Source organism: Lithobates pipiens, unplaced genomic scaffold (assembly GCF_037356315.1).
Source record: "Lithobates pipiens isolate NorthernLeopardFrog02 unplaced genomic scaffold, aLitPip1_a1.2 Scaffold_13, whole genome shotgun sequence".
NCBI lineage: Eukaryota > Metazoa > Chordata > Amphibia > Anura > Ranidae > Lithobates > Lithobates pipiens.
The window spans coordinates 180,108,040-180,131,762 of NW_027507718.1; the positions used below are offsets into that span (position 1 = coordinate 180,108,040).

Below are 23,723 nucleotides of genomic sequence, written 5' to 3' on the forward strand. Positions count from 1 at the left end.
AAGCTGAGATTAGGAGCACTCCCTTTTAAGAGTGTTCCTAATCTCAGCTCCTTACCAATATAGAAGTCACCTGGGAGCCAGAAATCTTCACTTTTCACCCCTGCTTCTCTGTTTACTGCAGGGAAGGAAGAAAATGCCAGATACTTCTGGGTATGCAAGGACATAAGTCTCACTTCATGCTACAGCTCTGAGCCAAGCACCAGCTCTGCAATCACGGGGAGAGTTTATAGTCCTGTGTAAGAAGTAAAGGGACGATTAAAGTGAACCTCTTGCTTTTCCATACACGGGCAAGGAAGAAAAGTACAGACTTTCTTTGGAGTTTGTTGCGTTTACAGAGACATGGTTTAGGGCAGTGGTCATCAACCCTGTCCTCAGGGCCTACTAACAGGCCAGGTTTTATGTATCTCCTTGGGGAGATGCAGACTAGAATACTGCAATCACTGTGCAGCAAATGATATCACCTGTGATGTATTTCAGTTATCTTGCAAACCTGGCCTGTTAGTGGGCCCTGAGGACAGGAGTTGATGACCACTGGTCAAGTGACTTAAAAATAACTAAACTAGGGTACATTCTACACCAGAAAGTTTGTTCACTATGGAGGTAAAGTAGGATGGTAAAAAAAGAAAAAAAATCTGTGTATAAAAGATGCAAGGAAACCATGCAGCTGATACATGAGATAAATAAGAACAGACCAAGCATGCAATCAGTGGAAGAAAGGAGACAAAACCTTTTTAGTTATATCAAAGAAAGGAAGAAGAGATACTAGGGAATCGCGAAAATGAAAACTTGGAACGATACTTATAACTGGCAGGCAGGTAATTCATGCCTATCCACAAGAAGGTAATCGGAAAGAAGCTGGCAATTACAGAGTATAATATCTGTAGTGGTAACATTTATGGAATTGCTCCTAAAAACAAAAACTTGATTATTATTTAGTTTAAGATTAATCTGAATTTTTTGACCCTATCACAAATGCTTTTGACCATGGAGGTGCTTTGGGCAAAGCTATCTTGATTTCAGCAAAGCTTTTGATACTTTGCCATATGATGATCTCATAAATAAGTTGTATAAGTAGCACTTAACTCTTCGGTGTTTCCATGGATACCCTGTTGGCTAAAGGATAACTCTATACTAGGCCAAGTTCTATGTAATATGATTGTAAGTGCTATAACTGAGGTTTGTGGGCAAGGCATTTTTTTTTATTAATGCCACAAAGTTGTGTTGTAACAGAATATGATCTGACATTGCTAGCAGGTTGGTGAAAACAGTAGAAACTGCAATTCAAAATATTTAATTAATTTCAAAATAATACTTAGAAAATTCTATAATAAAGTACAATATTGAAGGGGGTACGGTGTTAGCAAAGAAGGGAAAAAATGTGGGGGGGGTGCCAATTTTAGATGGCTGAAAAATGAACAGTGTGACCTGGCATTGGGGAGGGCGAATAGAGCTGCGGGGTTGATCTCTGGAGGGATCTCCAGCAGGGGGAAGGTGTCCCGATTCCCCTATATAGATGTTTAGTTAGAATTTTTATTTTATTTTTTGATACAAAAAAAAAATCTTTTTTGCAAGTATTTTTTGATACTTGCAAAAAATATAGTAAGATAGAAAGAGTCCAGAAATGGGCAACACAAATGGTGGATGGTCTGAGACATAAAACCTATCAGGAAAGCCTGCTGGTACCTTTTTTTTAATATGTACAGTCTTGAGGAAAGGATGAATATGACTAAGGCTGGGTTCACACCGCTGCGATGCGGGAACGCCGCGAATCCGCGGCGTTTTCCCGCATCGCACGACTCCCGCCGGCAGTTCACACTGCCCTATGCGAACGGCTGGGAGTGTCAATGATATGTTAATGACACCCCCAGATCCGATCGCATATCGCAGTGCGATCTGCCGACTCGCACAAGAATCGGATCGCATGGTGTGAACGCCCATGCGATCCGATTCTGTTGCGGACGAAAAAAAGGGTCCCGTGCGAGTTTGCTGCGGGACCGCTGCGAGTTCAGCCATACTATCTGTATGGCTGAACTCGCAGCGCTACGGAGATCGGATGTGATTTGCGGTGCGAATCACATCCGGATCTCCCCCCGCAGCAGTGTGAACCCAGCCTAAAACCTTTTTAAAAAACCATAACGGTGTGAATAAGGTTCAGGAAAGTAATTTTATTATGAAGCTAAGAACAACATAACCAACATGATGTGATGAGCAAAGTTCAAATTTTTAATGAAAAATTATTTGAAGCCAGTCAGTCATAAATGAACTCTCTTGGAACAAACCTACAGTATATCTATCGATAAAATGGTTTAAAAAAAAAAAACAAACCTTAAAAAAAAATACCTTACTATGATAGTAATTTGCTTCTAGGGCTGCAGACCCAGAGTGTATGAACTATAAATTCACATCACACCCTATTAACTAACTAAAATGCACAAGCAGTGCATTGAAAGAAAGGATGAGGACACAGGGGGTGGTTCTGTGTAACTTCTGGCATCCTTTCTGCCCAAGGCCATGGTCTGTTTATTTTTATTTTTAATTTTTTTCATATTAGCGTTCTTAAACAATTTTTCACACACTACTGAGCTAAAATACTTTAATAGTCTAGGGCAGGGGTAGGCAACATTTTGAGAGATGAAGATCTACCTGGACAACATTGAAGAGATCGAAGATCACCAGATATAGAGGACACAGTACAGGGGTATTGGGAGAGCTGGGGTCTCGAGAGGGAATGGTACTGGGGGAGCAGGAGGGTATGGTATTAGGGGGGATCAGGAGGGCTGTGGTGTCAGGAGGGCTGGAGTGTACAGAAGACGTTTTAAATGCAGAGTAGCACAGGGAAGGTGCAGTGGCTCTGATCCTTGCCGATGTAACTATGGCAATCATCTCTCACCTTCCCATCTTGGATCGGGAAGGCAGGTCTGTGCAAGGACTGCGTAAAAGCCATACAAAGCGCTCAAGCATGTTCGAAGAAATACCCCCTCAAGCTATTCCGGAGGCTTTCCCCGCCCCTCAGCCACACATATGCAAGGGGCGGGGACTGCCTCTGCTGACTGGGATTGTTTGAGCATGCACATGCGCCACTACGGAGAAAGGACCGGGTCAGCAATGGCTTGGACATCTTCACGGTCTACCTGTCATTGGTTATCAGGTAGCCCACGATCAACGGGTTGCTGACCCCTGGTCTGAGGATATCTTTGCTGTAGCTCCTAAACTTTAGTACACATTGGTGGACTTTTATTTAATTATGTCTCATAGCAAAGCAGTGCTAAACAGAATCGGTGAGACAGACTGTGCACCAGATTTACCTTCAGCTTCAGTTCTAGTGTCCACCAGCAGGTGTCTTCCAGCAGCCAGCATGTTCCAGCGATCCGCACTTGGCCATACCTGCTGGGAGGGTACTTAACTACTGTACACAGAATGACGGACAGGAAGTGGTTCAATTATCCTGACTGGGTGTCCATATGACGTCCAGCAGAATAAGCCACGATTACGCCCGCGGGGAGAGCAAAGCAGCGACGGATGGTGTGGTGTGTCAGTCTGACACACCGCATCTCCGATCGAGGTAAAGAGACTCTGACGTAGGCTGCCAGTGCCACCTGATCAGTGCCGCCCATCAGTACCGCCTCTCAGTGCCCATCAGTGATGCCTGCCAGTGCCTCCTGATCAGTGCTGCCTAACAGTGCCATCTATCAGTGCCCACCAGTGCCACCTATCAGTACTGCCTATGAGTGCCCATCAGTACCACCTATTGGTGCCCATCAATGCTGCATATCAGTGCCACCTCATCAGTACTGCCTCATCAGTGCCAGTCAGTGAAGGAGAAAATTTTTTTATTTACAACATTTTGTAACAGAAACAAAGATCTTCTCTTTTTTTTATTTTTTTTTTTTATTTGTAGCGCAAAAAATAAAAACCCCAGTGGTGATCCAATACCACCAAATGAAAGCTCTATTTGTGGGAACAAATGTCATGTGGGTACAGCATTGTATGTTAATTCCTTTCATTGTGCAAATGTCGTTAAATACAACAGCGCTGAAAGCTGAAAATTGGTCTGGACAGGAAGGGGGAAAAAGTGCCCAGTATTGAAGTGGTTAAAGAGGAACTGCAGTCTGCTCACATAATTTGTAATAAAAGCATCTTTTGTCATTCTGAAGCTTCCCTCCAACCACTTTGCATATTATTTTGTATATACTGTGCTTATGTACTTGCCAAATATGCTGCAGAAATCTCCCTCCACTAAGTCTAGTTACAACCAATTTAACTGTAGGCAACTGAAACTGCTGCCTGTTCACTTCCTGGATTTACATAGAGGCACACCTCCAACTCTGCAGCTCTCATTGGCCCTCTTATGACTCACCCCCCCCCCCCCCCCCCCTTCCAGGCAAACTTTTATGAGAGTGAGGGAGCTGTGCATGATGTCATAAGCCTTATTACCAGACAAGAAACAGGAAGTGGACTGTATAAGGTATTTACTACCCAAAGTTAAAACAACAAGGGCAGTGGATTTAATAGATGGAAAGTTAAAACCTCTTGCTATTGCTTCTTGCATCGTGTCTTGATAGCCTTGTTTGCTGCCAGATTCATTCTGCTCTTGAGCTATCCTTACATTATGTTCCCTTAATGCTGCTCGCCTTTCTTTTACTCACTGTCTGCTGCCGTTTCTGTACCCAGTCCTGATTTCCCCCCCCCCCCCCCCCCCCTCCTTGCATTGCCCGTTACCCTTGCTGCCCATATTGAATATATTTTCTACATATCTATTTTGTTAATTTTCTGTTACTTTTGGTATTTTAGGCATTTTTGGTTGTAGTCCATTGGTTGTTTATGTTCTCCTCTATTTGCTGGTGTGTGCGCGTCTTTTTGCTTTGCCGTTAAATTTACTTCATTATACATTGTGTGGTCTCAGTTTGTATAGCTGCATATATCTCATCATCCCAGCTGCAGACCCCTGAAAATCAGTGAGTTTCGTTCCACTTTAAAGTGGAACTAAACATTCCTATACTTTACAGACAAGTACGGTTGTGTTCATAAATTTACATACCCTGGCCATTTTTCAGAGAATATGAATAACAGAAACTTTTCTTTCACTAATTTTTAGTGTTTGGCTGAAGCCATTTATTGTTAATTAAACTTTTTTTTTTTTTTTTTTTTTTTTTTTTTAAATCCTAACAAACTACCCAAATGACCCTGATCAAAAGTTTACATACTGGCCTGATTTTGATTAAGTGAGTGAGTGATTTTGGCCTGACAACATGCACACAAGTTGACACAAAGGGGTTTGAATGGCTATTAAAAAGTAACCATCCTCACGTGTGTGTGTGTGTGTGTGTGTGTGTGTGTGTGTAAAAGGTCAATGAGTATGAGTTTTTCTGGAATTCCTGACAGATCCTTGCATCTTTCATCCAGTGCTGCACTGATGTTTCTGTATTCTGAGTCATGGGGAAAGAAAAGGAATTGTCAAAGGATCGGCGGGAAAAGGTAGCTGAACTGTATAAAACAGGAAAGGGATATAAAAATATATCCAAGGAATTGAGAATGCAAATCAGCAGTGTTCAGACTCTAATCAAAAAGTGGAAAATGAGGGGTTCTGTTGAAACCAAACCATGGTCAGGTAGACCAACTAAAATTTAAGCCACAACTGTAGGGAAAGGAAAATTGTTCGGGATGCAAGGAAAACCCACAAATAACTTTAGGTGAAATACAGGACTCTGAAAACATGTGGTGTGGCTATTTCAAGCCTCAAACCTTTTGGCACAAAGTCATTTGTAGTGATGAGACCAAAATGTAGCTTTTTGGCCCCAACCATAAATGCTACATTTTGGAGAGGAGTCAATAAGGCCTATGATGAAAGGTATACCATTCCTAATGTAAAACATGGAGGTGGATCGCTGATGTTTTGGGAATGTATGAGCTACAAAGGCACAGGAAATTTGGTCAAAATTGATGGCAAGATAAATGCAGTATGTTATCAAAAAATACTGGAGGAACATTTGCATTCATCAGCCAGGAAGCTGCACATGGGACATACTTGGACAATCCAACATGACAATGATCCACAACACACAAGGCCAAGTCGACCTGTCATTGACTACAGCAGAATAAAGTGAAGGTTCTGGATTGGCTATTTTAGTCTCCTGACCTCAATATCATTGAGCCACACTGGGGATATCTCAAAACATGCAGTTCATGTGAGACACTGGAACTGGAAGCTTTTTTTCAAGAGGAATGGGCAGCTTTACCATCTGAGAAGGTAAAGAGCCTCCTCCACAAATGCCACAAAAGACTTCAAGCTGTCATTGATTTTAAAGGGGGCAATACATGGTATTAAGAACTGGGGTATGTAAACTTTTGATCAGGGCCATTTGTGTAGTTTCTGTTGCCATTATGATTTAAAAAGAGTAAACACAGTTGATTGATAATAAATGACTTCAGCCAAACGTGAAAAAAGTTGTTGCGTTATCATCCATATTCTCTGAAAAATTGGCAAGAAATCATAAATTCTGCCAGGGTATGTAAACTTATGAGCACAACTGTAAGCTGCCGTGGTGGCTTGATCTGCAGTTTCCAGGATACTGCACATGTGATCAGTTATGATACCAGTCATTTGATGGCTTCACAATTTGAGAACAAAAGCAGACGTGATAGTTATTATTCACATGATGCTTTAAGGGATAAGTTCACTTTTCATAACGTGTTCCATGTTAATAAATTAGCAGGCCCCCCCCCCCCCCGGGCCCCGTTGTGACAGCGGGCAGTGGATATTCTCCCTGCACCTGCTGTCACAATTTAAAGAGTGCAGCTGTTTAAAACCTGTGTAAATTTTAAGCAATTGGCTGTCCTAGATTAAAGACACATGGGTCGCAAATGCACAGGAAAACTGTTGCAAAAAAGAGATTGGCTAACAAACTAAGGCTGCTTTCACACTAAGGTGCTTTGCAGGCGCTAAAGTGCTAAAAATAGCGCCTGCAAAGCACCCTGAAACAGCCGCTGCTGTGTCTCCAGTGTAAAAGCTGGAGCGGTGCGCTTGCAGGGCGGTCAAAAAAGTCCTGCAAGCCACAACTTTGGAGCGCTGTAGGAGCAGTGTATTTACCGCTCCTAAAGCGCCCCTTCCCATTGAAAACAATGGGGCAGCGCTGCAAACCCACCTGCAAAGTGCCGCTGTAGCGGTTTTAACCCTGCCCTGCTAACGGCCGCATAGCGCTGTTAAAACGACGGTATAGCGCCGCTTTACCGCCAGCGCACGCAATGCCCCAGTGTGAAAGTAGCTTTATGCCGCGTACACACGATCGGATTATAAATCAATCTGCCTGTGTGTGGGCTCTGGTGGACTTTTTCTTCCCAAAAGTCCAGCAGACTTAAGCCGCGTACACACGTAGCCGTCTGTCCGACGTACTTAGCCTGGCGGACGTCCGCCAGACTGTCCGTCGAAATTTCCGAACGGGCTACTTGCCCACACACGGCACTTTTTCAGCGGACTAATACGGCGTACTAAGTCCGCCGTACTAACTCCGCAGTACTTTCGAAATGAACGGACTCGCCCAAACACGCGGAGGAAAGTCCGCTCATTTCGAGCGCGTCTCCAGGTAGGCGGGGCCCGCGAAGGAGACGTCGCTGGCCCCGCCGCCTGGTATGGACTTAAAGGGGAACCCCAACGCCGAAAAAAATCGGCGTGGGGGTTCCCCAAAGTCCACAACAGACCCTTGTCCGAGCACGCTACCCGGCCGGCCAGGAAAGGGGGGCGAGCGAGCGCCCCCCCCCCCCCTCCTGAGCCATACCAGGCCGCGTGCCCTCAACATGGGGGGGTGCCTTGGGGGAAGCGGGGGCCCCGCGGCCCCTCCACCCCAAAGCACCTTGTCCCCATATTGATGAGGACAAGGGCCTCTTCCCGACAACCCTGGCCGTTGGTTGTCGGGGTCTGCGGGCGAGGGGCTTATCGGAATCCGGGAGCCCCTTTAATAAGGGGGCCCCCGGATACCAGCCCCCCACCCTATGTGAATGAGTATGGGGTACAATGTACCCCTACCCATTCACCTGTAAAATAAAAGTACCAAAAAAAACACAACACACAAGATAAAATAATTTATTGCACAGCTCCGGGGGTCTTCCGTCTTCGGGGGTCTTCTCGCCGGACTCCTCCGCTATCTTCTTGTAGCTCTTTTGCTAGCGGAGGAGTCCGGCTTTCTTCCTCGCCGCCGGCCTCTTCTTCCGACTTCGGGGGTCTTGTCCCCCTCTTTGGTTCTTCTGCCGGGCCACCGCGCCTTCTTGTAGCTCTTTTACAAGCGGTGGCCCGGTCTTCTGTCGCTGCCGCCTTCCGTTCTTCTTCCTTTTCCTTTTCCTTTTCCTTTTCCTTTTCCTTTTCCTTATGTTGACTCGACGCTCTCTCCGGCCACAATGCCAGGGACGCCGCCCCCTTACGATGTGATATCAACCCATGTGACATAAAGCCATGTGACACCGCCCCTTGTCTCTATATAAGTGGCCGCGCAGCGCGTCCCTGGCATTGTGGAAGGAGAGAGCGTCGAGTCAACATCTCCAGGAGAAGAAGGCGGCGGCGGCGTCAGAAGACCGGGCCACCGCCTGTAAAAGAGCTATAAGAAGGCGCAGAAGAACCGAAGCGGGGGACAAGACCCCTGAAGTCGGAAGAAGAGGCCGGCGGCGAGGAAGAAAGCCGGACTCCTCCGCTAGCAAAAGAGCTACAAGAAGATAGCGGAGGAGTCCGGCGAGAAGACCCCCGGAGCTGTGCAATAAAGTATTTTATCTTGTGTGTTGTGTTTTTTTTGTTGTACTTTAATTTTACAGGTGAATGGGTAGGGGTACATTGTACCCCATACTCATTCACATAGGGTGGGGAGCTGGTATCCGGGGGCCCCCTTATTAAAGGGGGCTCCCGGATTCCGATAAGCCCCTCGCCCGCAGACCCCGACAACCAACGGCCAGGGTTGTCGGGAAGAGGCCCTTGTCCTCATCAACATGGGGACAAGGTGCTTTGGGGGTGGAGGGGCCGCGGGGCCCCCCCTTCCCCAAGGCACCCCCCCATGTTGAGGGCACGCGGCCTGGTACGGCTCAGGAGGGGGGCGCTCGCCCCCCTTTCCTGGCCGGCCGGGTAGCGTGTTCGGACAAGGGTCTGTTGTGGACTTTGGGGGACCCCCACGCCGATTTTTTTTCGGCGTTGGGGGTTCCCCTTTAAGTCCATACCAGGCGGCAGGGCCAGCGATGTCTCCTTCGCGGGCCCCGCCTACCTGGAGACCCGCTCGAAATGAGCGGACTTTTCTCCGGGCGGGAAAAGTCCGCTCATTTCTAAAGTACGGCGGACTGGCATACACACGGCCGGATTGTCCGCCGAAATGCGAGTCCGACGGACAAAATTTTGGAAAAACCGAAATTCTAAGTCCGCCATACTGTCGGGTCAAAAAAGTATGCCAGAGGCTACACACGGGGATTGTTTGGCGGACTTGAGTTTGCCGGACTTTTCCACCGGATTGTTTGATCGTGTGTACGCGGCATTAGAAGTCTTGACTCAAAATTGTCCGTTGGTCAATCCACCCATCTGGGTGCTAGTCTGCCGGACTTTTGAAATGAACAGACTTGCCCACACGCGGAGAAAAGTCCATTCATTTTGAACATGACTCCAGGTAGATGGGACTAGCGCAGGAAGTCAATGTCGCCTCCATTGGCGAGATTGACACCTCGCGAGCCCCGTCACCTGGTATGAATTTAAAGGGGAATCCCTACGCCGAAAAAACGGTGTGGGGGTCCCCCCAAAGTCCATAGCAGACCCTTATCTGAGCACGCAGCCCGGCCGGTCAGGAAAGGGGGTGGGGACGAGTGAGCGCCCCCCCCCCCCCCTCCTGAGTCATACAAGGCCGCGTGGCCTCAACATGGGGGAGAACTTTGGGGAAGGGGGGCCCTGCAGGCCCCACCACCCCTAAGCGCCTTGTTCCCATGTTGATGAGGACAAGGGCCTCTTCCCGACAACCCTGGACGTTGGTTGTCAGGGTCTGCGGGAGGCTTATCAGAATCTGGGAGCCCCCTTTAATAAGGGGGCCCCCAGATTCCGGCCCCCCACCCTATGTAAATGAGTATGGGGTACGATGTACCCCTACCAATTCACCTGGGAAAAAAAGTGTACATAAAAAAAAAAAAAAAACACAACACAGGTTTTTAAAATACTTTATTAGACAGCTCCGGGGGTCTTCTCACCAGACTCCTCCACTATATTCTGCTCTTTTGCTAGCTCTTTTACTAGCGGAGGAGCCCGGCTTTCTCCTTCCTCGCCGCCGCTGTCCGAGGGTCTTCTTCCGACTTCGGGGGTCTTGTCCCGCTCTTCGGTTCTTCTTGCCAGGCCTCCACTTTCTTCTTCCAGCTCTTTAACTAGCGTTGGCCCGGTCTTATCTTCTTTGTCTTCCTCTTCTTTGTCTTCTTCATCTTCTTCCTCTTCCTTCCAATGTTGCCACAACGTGCTCTCTCCAGCCTTATTGCAGGGACGCATTGTACGGCGACTTATATAGGGATAAGGGGCGGGGTCACCAAGCGATGTCACATGATGACCCCGCCCCTTATGTCACAGTATCCTCAGAGACTGTGAAATAAGGGGCGGGGTCACCACGTGACATCACTCTGTGACCCCCTCCCCTTGTCCCTATATAAGTCGCCGCACAACGCGTCCCTGCCGTTACGGCCAGAGAGAGCGTCGCGTCAACATCGGAAGAAGAAGCAGCGAAAAGACCGGGCCAACGCTAGTAAAAGAGCTGGAAGAAGAAAGCGGAGGCCCGGCAAGAAGAACCGAAGAGCGGGACAAGACCCCCGAAGTCGGAAGAAGACCTCCGGACGGCAGTGGCGACGAAGGAGAAAGCCGGGCTCCTCTGCTAGTAAAAGAGCTAGCAGAAGATAGCAGAGGAGTCTGGCAAGAAGATCCCCGAAGACGGAAGAAGACTCCCGGAGCTGTCTAATAAAGTATTTTAAAAACCTGTGTGTTTTTTTTGTTTTTGTTTTTTTCATGTACTTGTTTTCTCCAGGTGAATGGGTAAGGGTACATTGTACCCCATATTCATTTACATAGGGTGGGGGGGCCAGAATCTGGGGGCCCCCTTATTAAAGGGGGCTCCCGGATTATGATAAGCCCCACGCACGCAGACCCCGACAACCAACGGCCAGGGTTGTCGGGAAGAGGCCCTTGTCCTCATCAACATGGGGACAAGGTGCTTTGGGGTCTGTGGCCCCCTTCCCCAAAGCACCCTCCCATTTTGAGGGCACACGGCCTGGTACGGCTCAGGAGGGGAGCCGCTTGCTCGTCCCCAACCCCTTTCCTTACCAGCCGGGCTGCGTGCTCTGATAAGGGTCTGGTATGGACTTTGGGGGGACCCCCACGCCATTTTTTCGGCATAGGGCTTCCCCTTTAAATCCATACCAGGTGACGGGGCTCGCGAGGTGTCCATCTCGCCGATGGAAGTGGCGACATGGACTTCCTGCGCTAGTCCCATCTACCTGGAGTCATGTTCAAAATGAACAGACTTTTCTCTGTGTGTGGGCAAGTCCCGCCATAGTCCGGCAGATTGTCTGCCGGAAAAGTCTGGTCCTGTGTGTGCAGGTCCGCTCGTTCAGAAAGTCCAGTGGACATCCACTGCAAAGTCCGGCGGGTTGTCCGCCAGATAGTCTGATCGTGTGTACGCGGCATTAGTGTAACTAAAGGCAAAACTTTTGGATAGAGTGGAGAGGGATTAGAACACTTGTCAGTTTTTTATTTCTGTCTTTGCCTCTTTGCCTTTCTGTTTTTGTCCTGTTTACCATGTTCACTGAAAGTAAAAGAAAATCCCAAAGTTTGGGTTGTCCCCAGAACAAAACGGTGGGGGTATTTTCCAGTGAGGACACTAGTTCTGGTGACCCTGGTAACAGGAAATTATGACTCAAGCTGTAATTGGTAGAAAATGTGACACACAATCTATTTCGCTTCTCCTGTTAAGCATTGCCTTGTTGTGGCAACATAATTGATGAATGAGCCCCAAACTGATATTTTTCTGTTACAAATTTGCTTGATAAATGTCTCACAGTCAATATTCTCTTCATTGATAAATCTGTCACACGCCTGAGCAAATCTGTCACGGTGATCTGACCAGAATTTACGACAGTGGTCCCAAAAACACAGAAAAACAGTGAGGCTCGGTTCACACAGGGGCGACACGACTTCAGGACGACTTTGTGAGGCAACTTGGAGATGACTTGAACACGACTTTTAGACACGACCTGGGGCGACTTACAGGTCACCCCAGGCCAGGCGACTTTTGCCTTGGCCAATCCAGAGAATGAGCTCTGAAGGGGGAACTCCACGCCAAATTTCTGAAAAAAAATAGGAGTGGGTTCCCCCTCCGAGAGCATACCAGGCCCTTAGGTCTGGTATGGATTCCAAGGGGAACCCCCTACGCCGAAAAAATGGCGTGGGGGTCCCCCCCAGATCCATACCAGACCCTTATCCGAGCACGCTACCCGGCCGGCCAGGAAAGGGGGTGGGGCCGTACCAGGCCGCGTGCCCTCAACATGGGGGGGTGCCTTGGGGGAGGGGGCGTGCGGCCCCCCCACCCCAAAGCACCTTGTCCCCATGTTGATGACATCAACCGATGACCCCGCCCCTTGTCCCTATACAAGTCGCCGCGCAGCGCGCCCCTGGAATTGCGGCCGGAGAGAACGTCGAGTCAACATCTCCAGGAGAAGAAGAACGGAAGGTGGCGACGGCGACAGAAGACCGGGCCACCGCCTGTAAAAGAGCTATAAGAAGGCGCGGTGGCCCGGCAGAAGAACCGAAGAGGGGGACAAGACCCCCGAAGTCGGAAGAAGAGGGCGGCGGCGAGGAAGAAAGCCGGGCTCCTCCGCTAGTAAAAGAGCTAGAAGAAGATAGCGGAGGAGTCCGGCGAGAAGACCCCCGAAGACGGAAGACCCCCGGAGCTGTGCAATAAACTATTTTATCTTGTGTGTTGTGTTTTTTTTTGTACTTTATTTTACAGGTGAATGGGTAGGGGTACATTGTACCCCATACTCATTCACATAGGGTGGGGGGCCGGAATCCGGGGGTATCCAGGGGCCCCCTTATTAAAGGGGGCTCCCGGATTCCGATAAGCCCCCCGCCCGCAGACCCCGACAACCAACGGCCAGGGTTGTCGGGAAGAGGCCCTTGTCTTCATCAACATGGGGACAAGGCACCCCCCCCATGTTGAGGGCACGCGGCCTGGTACGGCTCAGGAGGGGGGGGCGCCCGCTCGTCCCCACCCCCCTTCCTGGCCGGCCGGGTAGCGTGCTCGGATAAGGGTCTGGTATGGATCTGGGGGGGACCCCCACGCCATTTTTTCGGCATAGGGATTCCCCTTGGAATCCATACCAGGTGACGGGGCTCGCGAGGCACCCCCCCCATGTTGAGGGCACCCGGCCTGGTACGGCTCAGGAGGGGGGGGGCGCCCGCTCGTCCCCACCCCCTTTCCTGGCCGGCCGTGTAGCATGCTCGGATAAGGGTCTGGTATGGATCTGGGGGGGACCCCCATGCCGTTTTTTCGGCGTAGGGGGTTCCCCTTGGAATCCATACCAGACTTAAGGGCCTGGTATGCTCTCGGAGGGGGAACCCACGCCAAATTTTTTTCAGAAATGTGGCGTGGAGTTCCCCCTTCAGAGCTAATAATTCTGTCAAAGTCGCCTCTGTACATACAGAGATCCAACTTGGAGGCGACCTCCATTGAAATCAATGGGTACAAGTCGCCTACAAGTCGGATTGAAGTAGTACAGGAACTTCTTTTTGAAGTCGGAGCGACTTCAGTAGCGTGCATTAAGACGGCTCTCATTCACTTACATTGATTTTTAAATGTTGTCCGACCTGAGGCGACTAGGGGCGACCTGAAGTCGGATCTGAGTCACCCCTGTGTGAACCGAGCCTGAGAGGTAGGCTGATATATGGCTAAGCATGTCTCCAATTTGATGAATGTCCTCAGTTATCTTTCATTTTTTTGAGCGCAGGATTTTTAATGATAAAAAAATAATATAATACAGATAAGAACTAATCTCTGAAAATTATTCTTAACATTTACATGGTCATCACTTTTACTCGGAAACCAGAAAGCTAGAAAACTATGGTGGAGATTTACTAAAAGTGGTGCACACAGAATCTGGTGCAGCTGTGCATGGTAGCCAATCAGTTTCTTACTTCAGCTTGCTCAATTAAGCTTTGACAATAAAACCTGGAAGGTAATTGTTTACTATACATAGCTTCACCAGATTCTGTGTGCACCAGCTTTAGTAAATCTCCCCCTATGCATGTGTATGTGTAAAAAATATATTTCTGATTTTGTCTTTCTTCTCTTTGCCCAAGAAACCCTCCAGAGTGACTTGGCCTGATTATAATAGATCAAAGCCATTCTGTACAAGAAGATTTTATTGCATACACAAATTTTTCTAAAATAGTTATAAAATTATTTAAGTTTTTCCTCTTAATGGGCTTTCTATATGTATTCTAGAGCTCCACGATTCTGGATAAAATGAGAATCGCGATTATTATTTTTTTGCTTAGAATAAAGATCACGATTCTTGAGGTGTAACATCATCTTTCATATTCTACAAAAAAATTGGGCTAACTTTACTGTTTAAATTCATTGAAGTGTATTTTTCCCCAAAAATTCAGTTTGAAAGACCGCTGCGCAAATACACTGCGACATAAAATATCAACCACCATTTTATTCTATAGGGTCTCTGCTAGAAAAAAAAAAGATATAATATATGTTTAGGGGTCCCAAGTAATTTTCTAGCAAAAAATACTGATTTTAACTTGTAAGTAAAGCTGGGCGATTTTCTCCCCAAAAAAAAATCTGCATTTTTTTTCTTTTAAAAAACTTTATTCACGATTTGAATTGAGTGGTTTTTTTTGTTTGTTTTTTGATGGACACCGCACCGGTCCTGAGGAGCTGCAGAAGTTTTTAGGTGAGGCTGCTGCTTTGGCCTAGTCCGCGGCGTCCGGCCTAAGGCTCGATTCACATCTATGCATGTTGCTTTTGAGTGTTTTTGCAGGGCTTGCCGCGTTTTTGGACACGCGTTTTTACCGCGATTTTGCTGTGATTTGCGTTTTTTTTTACACTGTGGTTGCTTAGCAACCAGATATATACAGTGAAAAAAAAAATACGCAAATCGCGGTAAAAACTCTGTACTTTTTTCATGCAGGTCCATTGACTTCTATTACATGCAAAACGCTGCATTTTGCATGAAAAAAAGTCCCCGAGCCTTTCCAAAAACGCAGAGGCACAAAAATGCATTGATGTGAACATGTTCCATAGGAACCCATGTTAAAAAATGTCCTTGCATTTCTGCAAAATGCATAAAAAAACGCGCTAGTGTGAATCGAGCCTAAAAACTCCTGCCCGCAGCTCCTCAGGACCAAGCGGTGTCAGCACCGGTCCTGGGGAGCTGCAGGCAGGAGTTTTGAGGCGAGGCCGTGGCTTCAGTCTAGTTTTGAATCGATTTGACCTTTCAACTGGATTCAAGATTCAAATCAATTTTTTTTTTTTCCCAGCCCTACTTGTAAGCAACAAGTTTTAGAAAAAGGTTTAGTCTTTAAGTGGTTAAACTGACCTTGTTTACAGACAGAAGTTTATCCTTTTTGATCTAAAAGAACCAAATGATACATTGTATCTCTTTTCTTATTTATCTCTAAGCGCTCACCAATGTTGAGAAACATTTGCCGGCATTTGTTTGAGAGCTCTGAGCTGAGAACGGCTCTGCACTGTTTACATAGATTAAGATTGTGGGGAGGGGGAGGGGGGGTTGAATTGAGATTGATATAGATATAGATATATATTAATGATCATGCAGGTCTAATGTATGCCACTCTGGAAATAATATAAAGTTTGAGGGTAAACTGAAATCATTAACTGTATTAAGTGCAACTAGTGTATCTGAATTTAGCAAAATATCTTACACTTGTAAACCCAAAGATTGGGAGGGCCAGCATTAGATGCCAGTCAGAACAGTTTAAATACAGTTGATGACTCAGTGTGAGTTGCTCCATCACTGTCTAATGAGCAAGCTAGGGTTTATTATTCAGTAGAGATCAGAAACCTGGTGCTGTTTCTGGGGTGCTTATATCACAAAAGTAGCTGTATAGAATTACATGTCCTCTTTCATGTAATAGGATTCACATAAATGGATCTGAACTGTGTAGCTGACTGCCTGAAGTTAATTTTTTTTTATATGAAAATATGAATGATTTTGTAAAATATGTTGAAATACAGTGTCCACAGTAGCCAGTACTAGTGAAAAATCAATTTTAAATGTAAGTTCCAAACCCATATTTAGAATGTGTAATTAAAATGCACATTGTGTGCCACCACCATTTTTAGACCGCAGCTCATTGTATACAATTGACCCCTAGAAATAGGAAGGTCAAATGGCTCTTTCTGTTGTATCCTTATTTCCATGCACTTTCTCTTTTTTTCTTTTTTCTTTCTGTTGTATCCTTAACCCTTTTGCTGCCAGAGTTGTTTTTACAACATGTTTAAAAAAAAATTATTTAGGAGAATAAGGATAGCTAAAATCCTAGATTACCTTAAGGAAATAGATCTGCCTAGAATAACGGAAGAAATGGTCAAGAACCTGGACGAGCCTATCACCCCAGAGGAAATTAATAGAGCAATAATGGAATCACCGAATGGGAAAAGCCCATGCCCAGACGGCTTTACAATTAGATACTATAAGAAATTCCGGCATCAATTGGTTCCAGAATTATGTAAATATTGGAATAATCTGGGTGAGGAAGAAACTATGAGGAAAGAGTCGCTATTGGCGAATATAGTAGTCATACCAAAACCTGGCAAAGATAATTCCATCTGTTCTAACTACCGTTGAACGTAGACACAAAACTGTATGCAAAGGTAGTGGCAACTAGAGTAAAAAAATTGATGCCGGAATTAATTCACGGGGATCAGGTAGGATTTATCCCAGGGAGGGAGGGACGAGACAATAGTCTGAGAACTCTCTTACTCATAGGTAAAGATAAGGTAAATAAGCCCCCGATGGTATTAGTATCGATCGATGCAGAGAAAGCATTCGATAGAGTAGACTGGTCCTTTATAATAGAAACTTTACGTAAAATAGGTTTTGGCCCAAAGATGCTGAAATGGATAAATAATCTATATACTCAACCAACAGCCAGAATAGGAATAAATGGGAGTTTGTCGTCCGCCTTTGAAATGCTAAATGGGACAAGACAAGGATGTCCACTCTCGCCCCTTTTGTACGTGATCGCTTTGGAGCCACTATTGGCAAAGATCCGTGAGAATGTGAACATAGGGGGGGTTGAGATGGGCGGAGAAAACCATAAAGTGGCGGCATATGCGGACGACATACTCCTATATATAACAAATCCACGTCTCTCCTTACCCAGTTTAATAAAAGAAATAAAGGAATACGGTGTTCTTTCAAATTTTAAAATAAACCCTATAAAAACAGTGATACTGAATATAGGTTTAGACAATAAAGAAGAAAAGATATTACAGCAGGAATTCCCCTTTACATGGGAAAAAAATGAAATAACATATTTAGGTATAAACTAAAACGGTTCAGGAACTATATCAGGCTAATTATATCCCATTAGTAAATGAAATTAAAATAGTATTAAGGAAAATAAACAAGGGACCTATTTCTTGGACGGGTAGAATCAATATGCTGAAAATGGTGGTACTACCAAAAATCACCTACAAATTTCAAATGCTTCCGATTAACATCCCAAATAGTTTTTTCAAGTAATAAAAACACTTTTTTTTAGAATTTATATGGGAAAATAAAAAGCCCAGGATAAAATATAATACATTAACTAGAAAAAATATATAGATACTATCGCGCAATTACTGTGGCGAGATTGGTGGAATGGGCTAACGTTGACACATTGAAGATATGGGTAAAAATGGAAGAATCACTGATAGGTACACAATTAAAAAAAATATTTGGATACCTCCAAAATTTAGAATAGGTAAAAATAAGGCTCACGAAATCATGTTAACCACATATAAAGTATGGGATGCACTACATAGTAGAAATAAATGGGTATATAATTCCCCATTAATTCCACTAGAGGGTACAGATTTTTTTATTCCAGGGAGGGGCACACAATTAGGGAAACAAATGGTAAATACACAATTAAAGGACATCACTTGTAGAGGGGTGTTAATGTCAAAACAAGAAATAATAAAGAAACATAGATGGCAAAACCTAAGACAATGGGAGTACCTACAGATTCAGCATTTTGTTAATTCTATCCCAAAACCTATAAGGGACGAGAACACTTTAACACCGATAGAAAAACTCTGTAATTCTAAGATAACTGTAAAGCATTGTATATCAAGAATATATGAAATCCTGTCAGAAGTGGAGAAACAAGAAAGTATCCCAGCTATAGTAAAATGGGAACAGGATATGAGCATAAAAGTAGATGAAGTACAGATGATGGAGGTAGTGCATAGATATGTATCGGACACAACGTCCGTAGAAGTTCATTATAAATGTATGATGAGATGGCATATGACACTGGACAGAATACATAGAATTGACTCCGCTAGATCCAAACAGTGCTGGAGAGAATGTAAACTACCTGGAACAACATATCACATATGGTGGGAATGTCCAGAGATAAAAGATTATTGGCATAAAATAATAGATTATATAGAAAAAATAACAGGGGAAAAAATACCATATAGTCCCAGGGAATGTCTGTTTTACGGGGTAGAGGAGGAAAGTGGTAACCAAAACACAAAACAAAAAATAATCCAAAAGGAAAATAAAAAAATAAGATTGATACCCTTTTTACTCAATGCAGCAAAAGCATTGATACCCAAAAATTTGGTTACAAGTTAAAAAGCCCCCAATTAGAGACTGGATAAAGAGAATCGAATTTATTAACAATATGGAATATTTAATTAAAATGGAAAACAACCAAATGAATAGATACTGGGCAACATGGGAAAAGTGGAGAGCATTTAAAAAGACGGAAAATTACATCCAGGCATTATTAGAATAAGTAGAAGATGGTGGTCCAACAGCACAGGGGGTGGTAGGGTGGGGGGCGGACAGGGGAAATAAGGGACAGTGGGTGGGAAATAAGATGAAAATTGAACTTATCCATTTAACTTGAAAATATATGGAATGTATAAGACAGTCTTTATTATGCTTATTATGTTCGTATGTTATACAATTTTTGTTTATTTTTAAAAAATCAATAAAATTGAAATAAAAAAATTAAATAAAAATTATTTAGGACTTTAAACCCCGAAATTAGACCTCTGATGTCTCACCTGCCCTCTAATAAAGCTAATGGCTCGTAGATTGCGCTCAGCCAAATCACTTCCATCCGACAGCCAACAGTCGGCTTGTCAGATTCACACACTTTCCCAGCTGGTAATGTACATATTCTCTATAGGAGAATCATGACTCGTATGCCAACAACTAATTATTCTGGTTCTTAGGTTTGCCACTGGAGCTCATTTGCATATTAGGGACTTGTGAAGGCAAGTATAGTTCCACTTTGATAAAAACCCACTCCCTGTTTGCCACCAGGGTAAAGAAACACATGACAATACTTTTGAGTATGCAGATCTCTCCCTTTCCATCCAAGATGCAGTTTTAGGCATCTGGGTGGCCAACTACCATGCCGAAGCACTGACAGATGACAGATGTGTCCTTGGCCCTTTGTAAACTATGACTTAGTTAATAGGGAGTAAATGAAAGCAGTAGGGGCAGTGTGGGAACTACTAAGTGAAGCTGTTACTTTACCCTGGATTGCTAAAATGTAGGTTTACTTAAGTTGACCAAGTTTAAAATGTTGTAATGGAATTTGATTAAAATGTTTTATATCTATGCATATAATTAATTTTATAAATTTTTCAATTTGAAGGGCAATGTTTACAGGAGGAATGAGAGAAGCCAATCAAGATGTAATTGAAATAAAAGGTGTATCTTCTAGAGGTTTACGACATATCATTGACTTTGCTTATACTGCCGAGGTTACACTCGACCTTGACTGTATTCATGATGTCTTGGGAGCTGCAGTGTTTCTTCAGATGGTACCTGTTATAGAACTTTGTGAAGAGTTCCTGAAATCTGAAATGAGTGTGGAGACCTGCCTGAATATTGGACAGATGGCTACTACTTTCAGTTTGGCATCTTTAAAAGAGTCAGTGGATTCTTTCACCTTCCAGCATTTTCTTCAAATTTCTGAGGAAGAAGATTTTCTCCATTTGCCTTTAGAAAGACTTGTTTTTTTCCTTCAAAGTAACAAGCTGAAAAACTGCAGGGAAATAGATTTATTTCATGCTGCTATCCGTTGGCTGCAGTTTGATTATTCTCGCCGGGCTCTTGCTAGTCAAGTCCTTTGTCATATTCGATTTCCACTTATGCAGTCTTCTGAGTTGGTGGATAGTGTCCAGATTGTGGATATTATGGTAGAGGATGTCCTGTGCCGCCAATATCTTCTCGAGGCTTTCAACTACCAAATCCTCCCATTCCGACAACATGAGATGCAATCTTGTAGGACAGCCATTAGATCAGATGTATTCTCACTTATAACATTTGGTGGAACTCCTTATACAGATAATGACCGAACCGTGAGCAGCAAAGTGTATTATCTGCCGGACGTAAGTGCTCGTCAATTTAGGGAACTTAATGAAATGGAGATCGGTTGCAGTCATGCTTGTGTTGCAGTCCTGGATAATTTTGTATATGTAGTAGGTGGGCAACATTTGCAATACCGTAGTGGTGAAGGAGCTGTAGATGCTTGCTTCCGCTATGATCCTCATTTGAATCAATGGCTACGAATACAACCTATGCAGGAGAGCAGAATTCAGTTTCAACTAAATGTCTTGTTTGGTGTGCTATATGCAGTCGGAGGAAGAAATAGATCAGGGAGTTTGTCCTCCGTTGAAAGATATTGTCCAAAGAAGAATGAATGGACCTACGTCTGTTCACTAAAACGAAGAGCATGGGGTCATGCTGGTGCTACACTTGGGGGCAGGCTGTATATTTCAGGAGGCTATGGTGTGTCCGTGGAAGACAAAAAAGCCTTACATTGCTATGATCCTTCCTTAGACCAATGGGAATTTAAAACTCCTATGAATGAACCAAGAGTTCTTCATGCAATGGTTGGGACAAATCACAGAATGTATGTATTTGGTGGAAGACTGGATCATGTTGACCGATGTTTTGACATTTTAGGTGTGGAGTATTATGTTCCAGAGAATGACACATGGACAACTGTGACACCAATGCGAACTGGACAGTCTGAAGCTGGCTGCTCTGTATTGGACAAGAAAATTTATATTGTAGGTGGCTACAACTGGCATTTGAACAATGTAACTAGTATTGTACAGGTATACAATACAGAAACTAACAAATGGGAAAGGGACTTGCACTTCCCAGAGTCTTTTGCTGGAATAGCATGTGCATCTGTTATACTACCACAAGCCTGGACACAACCTGAAAAATCTTAACTTATTTTTTTATTTTTTTGACTTTCTAGATTTTGGTCATAAGGTTGCAAATGTTATACAACCTCCTTCAGTGCCACATTGCATATATGACTCCGTTTATTTAGCCTTCTACCAATGTTTTAGTCAAACATATCACCTAACAACAATTTCTACACAGCCCATCTCCTTCAACATTTTATACATATTCCCTAGTTTAAAAAGCCTAAATTGTACCATTTTTGCAAGTAGAATCAGTCTCCATCCACTGCAAACCAAAACAGTGCTGGATCTGGCAACAACCCCCTACAGTCAGAGCCACTTTTTTCTCTTGGCTTTATTTTTACACTTTGTTTTCTGCCTTTAGCAGGAATAAGGTATGCCTCCGTTACACTTTGAACCAGTAGACAGAACATTCATAAGAAGCATTAGTCCTAAAGCAGAGTTCCACCTGTCATGTGTCCCAGAGGACTTCAGGAGGGATAGGAAAAGGAGAACTTGCGTTTCCGATTGCCTAAGATGACCAGAAAGGAAGTGGGAGCAGGTACCTGTCAAAAGCTCTGTTTCACAAACAGGAGCCAGGGAGGAGACCATAAAGCAGAAGTTACATTTTTGAGTGAAGCTCCGCTTTAAGTAGGCGATACATGAATCATTTTTCATTCCATCAGCGAGTTGAATGAAAGAAAATTAATCGATTCTCCCATCCACACATTCAAGGTGGATGGGGAAATCCCTCCTGCGAAGCTATTGTATTCTGACAGCAGGGAGGCTTCTCCACTGTCAGAATATTTTCATTGGCACTGCCTACTTATTGCTGGTGTCATTAATCAAGCAAAATGTTTCCAACAGGCTGGTTGTACAGAAGTCGAAGCTTCCCTGCCTAAAAAACTCACTTCTGTTGTATTGAAAAATTATTATGGCAAGTTCTAGGTGTTCTTATATAAAGTGATAATTTTTAGGTCAGGGCTGCATTTCCATCATATTTAGATATCCCTGCGATATCCTGACTAGTAGTTTTAGTTAGAGAAATAGTAAATTCTGATGGCAGTTTTAGCATAGCATATAGCAGTTTAATTGTGACGCATGTAAACTGCAGTTTCCCTACATATACACATTTTATAGAGAATATGGATCAAATAGGTGCACTCCACAGGACTTGGCAATAAAGATAACATTCAAAACTGTAGATTATTCGGGTTGACACTTCTGGAAGTGGGGCGCAGCTTGTCTTCCTCAAGACGTCTTGAAGAAAGGCAGGCTGCACCCAGCAAACGCATCAATCTGAATAAACTACACTTTAGAATGTTATCTCTGTTGCCAAGTCCCAGGTGCAATAGTGTACCTATTTACAAAGTATTTATGGGAATACTTTAATTAAACTGTACCCAGGCTGTCATCTTTGTTAGTGTGCAGTGGCCACTTATTTTACTCTGATGTTTTATAGAGAGTAATCAGAAAAGACACTCCTGACTTGGCAAGATACAGTTTGTCACAGTTGGGACTGATTTCTGCCATTTTATTGAAAAGTATAACCGTGTGACAGTAGTACAGATAGAAATGTTGGTGTCTGGTACATTAAGGATCAACCATTGCATAAACTATCACTTCTCTAATTCTGTATTGCACAGGGAATAGAAAATTGGACAAGCTCTGACTGCAAGCTTTCTGAATACGTCCCCATTATTTGCAGAAAGTATTTTCTGAAATTTCTCTATTGCTATTTCAATCACACTTTTGTTGACATATGCTGTGAAGTTATAAGTATTATTGAAGAAACATTAGTAAATATAAGTATTTCAGTAAGTTGATTTTTGCAGTTGCCTACCTCTTGACTTTCATTCCGTCTCAAACTAGCGGTCCCCTAACTGTTGCGAAACTCCAAGTACCATGAGGCATTACATGACTGACAGTTACAAGCATGACTCTAACAGGCAGAGGCATGATGGGATTTGTAGTTTCGCAACAGCTGGAGGGCCACCAGTTTGATACCCCTGGTATTTTATTCTTATTTATAGCTAATCACTACACAAGATAAGCTACTGTGGCAGTTGTGAATTGCTACTAAACACTACAACTGTTAAAGTGAAACTAAACCCACCGGTTTAACTTTCCCAAAAGAAAGCTAAAGTTGGTTAATAACTGCTGTTAAATCCTTAAACATACCAGTTTTATTTTCTGCAATAATTTACTTTACATTCTTCCGTCTAGCACATTCTCTGTGTATGCTGCATTCAAGGCATGTCTCTGTTAACT

General features: G+C 44.2%; 1 protein-coding gene across 2 annotated transcripts in view; it reads left to right on the forward strand.

Moving 5' to 3' along the window:
* Positions 1-23,278, forward strand: part of KLHL26 (kelch like family member 26) — a 51,200-nt gene extending 27,922 nt beyond the window's left edge. For both annotated transcript variants that reach the window (XM_077475936.1, XM_077475937.1), the window contains one exon: positions 19,904-23,278. In XM_077475936.1, the coding sequence (XP_077332062.1) occupies positions 19,904-21,494 (1,591 nt within the window). In that variant the 3' untranslated portion in view covers positions 21,495-23,278. The remainder of the gene's footprint in view (positions 1-19,903) is intronic.
* Positions 23,279-23,723: the final 445 nt, after the last annotated feature.